Below are 6,000 nucleotides of genomic sequence, written 5' to 3'. Positions count from 1 at the left end.
GGCAAGAAGAAACATTTCACCATAAAGCCATATTCAAAGCAGTTTATTTTAACCCATATTTCAGCACCTCATACAGTGATTCTATCATATGACTTGCTACTGAATGATAAAATCTCATGAATAAAGAACTTTAGGTATTGAAAATCATACATAGTTTCATGCCTAAATAATTTTAAACGTTTCTTCAAGCTTTCTCACATTCCCATCTCCCTAATAAATTTTGTTATTGCATATTACACATGACTACATTGCTATAACTTAATGCTGTTGTATGAAGTTTATAAAATTTATTTTTTATATTTTCTTAAAATATTAATCATGTAAATATATTTCCTGGGATTTTTAGGATATAAATTCAAGACGAGGTAGCCGGAAACAGTGTAATTTTAAAACAACTGTATATATTACATTCAATCCTCAGTGTACTTTTTGTAATCCATTGACTTCAAGAGAACTAACTTCCAAATCAAGCATTTTTAAAAATGCAATATAAGATTATGTTGCTGTTATTTTTTTTTAAAAAAAGCATACTCTACCGATATCAATACAGTAAGATGTAGAATTCTTATGGATAGACACCAATTCACATGAACTTGCTTGTGCCAGAGTTTTGTGAAAAGAACACAGAGATCTTTGGAAACCAATAATATTATCCATGAAAAGCAATACTGTAGGGGATGCCACAACATGTGACATTATGTCATGATACTATAGTTATGCCACAATTTTGGGAGGTGGGTTGCTAAGCGGGAAACCACCACCCGTGAAGCGTGGAACTCTGGCTCTTTGTCCTGCGAAGTCATGTTCTATGTTACTCAAGGCTTTCTCCTTTTCCCTTGAAGATGAAGAAAAATAAAAGAGAAAGGAAACAAAGAAATAAGATAGATATTCATAATGGCAAATATTATATCAGAAGATCATTTAAAATATGATGATGAAATGCATCAACATTTTAAGCATCCACAATTAGACATCTGTTTGAATCTAATTAAGTTGCTGATTGAAATGTATTAAAAACTGGAAATGAATCACTCTCCTACTGTTAACCCCTTGAAATAGTTTCTCATTAGAAGCTGAATAATTGTACATGTGTAATTCAGAAATTCTAATCTTTTTTTCAAATGATCATCAAAGGCAAAATGTGATATCTATCTCTATCTCTCTTTCTCTTTCTCTCTCTCTCTCTCTCTCTCTCTCTCTCTCTCTCTCTGTGTGTGTGTGTGTGTGTGTGTGTGTGTGTTTGTGTGTGTATAGTTTGAATATACACATTTTGTAATAATTACATGTGTTCTTTTAGACAAAACCAAGACTATCAATATAACTCTAAACTGTTATGTTCTTCAGAATTTGTACCATAGGATGAATAAACACTGCTTGAATTTACCAGGCTAAAGAGAAAAAAAGAATTTGAATGTATAATGTTCCATGAAATTCATTAAACCAATTAAAAATTATATGAGCTTAATATAAAAGAAGTATGACTAAAACCAAATTCAACACACAGACAGCTAAGTTAAAAAATAACTATATTGCTTTCTGCAGTTCATAATGTTCCAATAATATTTATATCATGTCCTAAGAGCCAAAATGTTTATCATGATTTTAAATAAACTTTAAATAAATTTAGGGACTACTCATTTGTAATATACACACATCCATGTCCAAGGCCAATCTTTATAGGTGGTCAATTAAATTGCATAGGGCAGTTGTTGCATTAATGCTATACAATGGAGACATTGCTATTACTTTATCTTGCTATATCTATCTGAAAACTGGTGCAATTAAAATATTTGAAAAGAAATACTATAAACCCATGAAATTATGCAACAAAATTAATTCTCAGCAATGGTAGAGAAGGCAAATCGCTGATTGCCCGCCAGCCAACATTCTTTGCACCTCTTTAATTTTGATGAAGAAACAAAAAAGAGCTAATTCACATTCTAAAAACCACCTGTTTTGTTTATCACAACAGTTGCAAAGTGCATTAGCTGCATTCAGCAAAGTTCAGTAGTATGGTTTCAATCATATCCACATTGTAATATTTCTCCTATACTATTAAGTTTCCATTAAATTGGTAAAGTAGAAAACAAATATTCTCAGCAGAGAACATTTTGGAAGAATAGTCTACTTTTTGCAATACTTTCACTTGGTGAAAAATCAGCATTTACAAATCTACACAAAAGACTAAAAAGTTTCTTAGTAGTATCATAAGTGAATTCTGTAGATGCATAACAAATTAAGAAGACCAAATATAAGTACATTCTGATCAATATAGATATATATTGATATTATAATTTGGAGCATGATAAAACAAATAAATGGATTAGAAATTGAGAGAGACGGGGCATTTCATTTAAAGTAACAGAAAATGCCAATTGTGACCAATCTCAATTATCTGATCCTGGGAATATGTGTCACCTATCCCACATAGGTAACTTGAAAAGTGCTGTTAACTATTGGAGTTCAGCTAGTCATTTTTCATTAAATACTATTCTTGCAATTGTCTTGATTACAATTACTAATACTTCTTACTTGTTTTCCTGCTCCTTGCGTTTTTGAGTGAGGTATTTCTTCTTTATATTCAGAAGTTCATTTGCAAGTCTTTCAATTTCATATTTGTATTCTTGACTCTGTGATTCATACATATTCAGCTCAGAGGATAAAACCTTAAAAAGCCAAGACAAAGCCTATCATAGTGTACCAAATCAGGGATTTGCCTTTATGCTATTTAAAGTTTTTTTTAAAAAGTGAGATAAATCCATCCTTGGAACAAGGAGAATCTTGATTGCACTGAGGGGTCACAATTAAATTGTTGAGTCTCAGCCATTTTATCTTTTAGCATGACTTTATGCAGGAAATGCTGTCTACAAAAGAGACAATGAGAGTTCTTTTTATATTTACCCCAGTCTATGAAATTACAATACTCCCCTAGAGATACTCATCTCACTCCTAGCTTTGGCCATCCTGTTTAGAAAAGCCTCAAGATATGAGATAATTTCTTAATAAACTCACTACTATTCATTGTCAACCTCTGCTTTTTTTGCAATGTTTGAATATCACTTTTGTTTTACACAGAATCATAGAAAGTAGAGTTTGGATGGGACCTCTAATACGTTTTGTCCCTTAGCCAGTTTCTGCAAGCTACTTATGAACAGAAGGGAAATAGTTTGACTGGTTTATCAGAAAATTATGTTTATTTGAAAAGGAATTGAAGCTCATATAACATTCTAGTAATGTCTCCATAGAAGGATCCACATTTATAGCAATGGTTTATTTATTTATTTATTTAGTTAGTTAGTTACATTTATATACCGCCCTATTCCCTGAGGACTCAGGGCGGTTTACAGGGAATTAAAAAATCCACCATACAAAAGTTAAAAAACCAAATTAAAAAATATTAAATTGACCCTGTATACTTAAAACCCCAATTAAAAAATTTCTCCTCAGCCTGGGCCTGAGAGCTCAAAGAGCCAGGTCTTCAGGCCCCGGCGGAATGATCGGAGGTCGGGGGCAGTCCTCAGCTCCACCGGCAGCTGGTTCCAGAGGGCAGGCGCTCCCACTGAGAAGGCCCTATCCCTGGGTGTCACCCGCCGGCAATCTCTCACCGGCGGCACCCTGAGCAGACCCTCCCTGTGGGAGCACACTGGGCGAAGGGCGTTTGATGCCGGCAGCAGGTGTTCCCTCAAATAGCCCGGACCCAGGCCATGTAGGGCTTTATAGGTAATAACCAGCACCTTGAATTTCACCCGGAGGGCAACCGGAAGCCAATGCAGCTCGCGGAGTAGAGGTGTTACATGGGAGTATCGGGAGACCCCCATTACAACTCGCGCGGCCGCATTCTGCACCAGTTGAAGCCTCCAAGTGGTCTTCAATGGCAGCCCCATGTAGAGAGCGTTACAGTAGTCCAAACGGGAGGTAACAAGCGCATGAGTAACTGTGCGTAGGGCGTCTCGGTCCAGATAGGGATGCAACTGGCGCACCAGGCGAACCTGTGCAAAAGCCCCCCTGGTCACGGCTCCTATGTGGTCTTCAAAATTGAGCCGTGAGTCCAGGAGAACGCCCAGGTTGCGAGCCCTATCAACGGGGGGTAACACCTCACCCCCCATCGTTAGAGGTGGAATAAGTTGGTTAAATTATTTTTCAAATCTTAATGTGATAAACATTTCACAAAATGCTACTGTTGACACAATTAGGAAATTTTTACATAAGCTTTTAGTTAATTGAGTTAATCCTGTCTTTTTCTCCTGTATGAAAGGTAGGATAAAAAAAGTCTAACAAACCAAAGTAAAACTTCATCAATGTTTATTTAAAATTGCCCTTAATGTGATTTATTAATATTATCTAGAAATGATTTTCCCTAGTTTCATAGATTTTTGTTAAACTGAAGAAATAAAGACTGCAAGAAAAATTTGGATCAGAGCAAACATGAATCTAGAAATATTTACTATTTACATCTACACATTTCCTAAAATCCTACCAACAAAACATAAAGGTAACAACGTCACTATCTTGATTGTCGACCAAATCTTTAATATTTAGTATTACGCTTCTCCTTGGGCTAAAACCCCTGAACCAGGTATTCAAGAAGTCAGGAAAATTTGATAAGGATATTGTAAGAAAAATAAGAAGCAATTACAAATGTTGCTGTATAACAAAGTAAATCCTATTTATATTGAAATCAAAGATCACATTTTATGCATCTTTGCCCAAGCTCTGCAACATCCTGGAAGGGCCTCTTTTTGGGGCAGGAGGTCTGGTTAACAAAAGTGTTCCAAACTGGAATTACTCTGTTTTTGAACTTAAAACTTCTCATTTGAACTCAAAACATCTTTACTAAGATCAGAACACTATCATGGTATTTCTTATATTGCTATTCAAAAAAGATAGAAAAATATCAATATTCTTGTGGCATACTGTACACTATGAATTAAGATGTTCAGCCCAACCTCTGTGCTTCGTTATTTATCCAAGAAGGCTAGGAAAATTCAGGTATGCCTTATTTGCAATGAGTTTAGTCTCTTACTTTAAGCTGTTTTGTCTTCTCCCGTAGAGTGTGCCGATACAGCTGTAATTGTTCTGCTGCTTCGGGCCCAGGCTGACGAGCTAAAATGTGTTTCAGTTCCACATACAATTTCTCCTTCTCCTAGAAGACACAATTCAATATAAAGCAAAATATTACACCTGTTCTATTTTAGAAAATAAAGGGGCAAATATGACAGGATCAGAAAAGAAAAAAAAGAATCGAAGAGTAAACATGTTAGTAAGGAAGCTTGTTTTACTTAACATTTTCACAACTGAAGTTTATCATTGTTATATAAATTCAACAGATTAATTATTGAATTAAGTGCTATAAATGGGATTGGATAATCTAGTATAGTTTATATCATACATTATAATATATAGTACACTTTATAAATTATAACCTATGTATAATGCAATCCCACTATCAGCAAAAGTTGTGCAGTGCTATATGAAAAATAATGTCATCTAAAGTTCGCAATAAAATTACCTTTATATGTTATGGTGTATTTTTTTTAAAAAAAAAAGTAATTTACATTTGCTAATATTCTAGTTCACAATCAAATCTTATTTATTCTGTATATGAAAAGTGTTGCTGTCTTATAATGACTTAATGTGAACTATAACGAGTGTTTTACATAGATGGAATTTATAAAAGTAAATGTATAAGTAATTCAGTTGCTTAGGTTGTAAAAAAAAAAGTTGTAGACTAGGGGCTTGTCCTCAGCTTACAAAGCTTCTTCTCACTAGGTCTGCCACAGGGAGTTACATGTTTTATGACATGCATAGGACAGTACTTTGCACCCCTGGCCAATATATATTTACAATTCAGTATCAATCATTGACCTATAAGGATTAAAATTGGGAAATGGCTATTTGGAGCCATTTGGGTATTATGTTATTGGAAGTGTCAGTCATTGTTTCTTCACGACGTCACCTACTGACCATAAGAGACACTAGGGTATAGCTAGAAACTCTATT

General features: G+C 34.6%; 1 protein-coding gene across 1 annotated transcript in view; it reads right to left on the bottom strand.

Moving 5' to 3' along the window:
* Window positions 1-714: 714 nt before the first annotated feature.
* Window positions 715-6,000, bottom strand: part of CFAP58 (cilia and flagella associated protein 58) — a gene marked incomplete at both ends in the record, with an annotated part of 58,624 nt that continues 53,338 nt past the window's right edge. Inside the window, 3 exons of the mRNA XM_083363296.1 lie at window positions 715-835; window positions 2,533-2,666; window positions 5,024-5,143. Coding sequence (XP_083219422.1) covers window positions 715-835; window positions 2,533-2,666; window positions 5,024-5,143 — 375 coding nt within the window. The remainder of the gene's footprint in view (window positions 836-2,532; window positions 2,667-5,023; window positions 5,144-6,000) is intronic.

This window comes from Vipera ursinii (genome assembly GCF_947247035.1).
Source record: "Vipera ursinii genome assembly, chromosome: 5".
Taxonomy (NCBI): Eukaryota; Metazoa; Chordata; class Lepidosauria; order Squamata; family Viperidae; genus Vipera; species Vipera ursinii.
The sequence above is the reverse complement of the archived record's forward strand: the minus strand, read 5'-3'. Positions and strand labels throughout refer to the sequence as shown.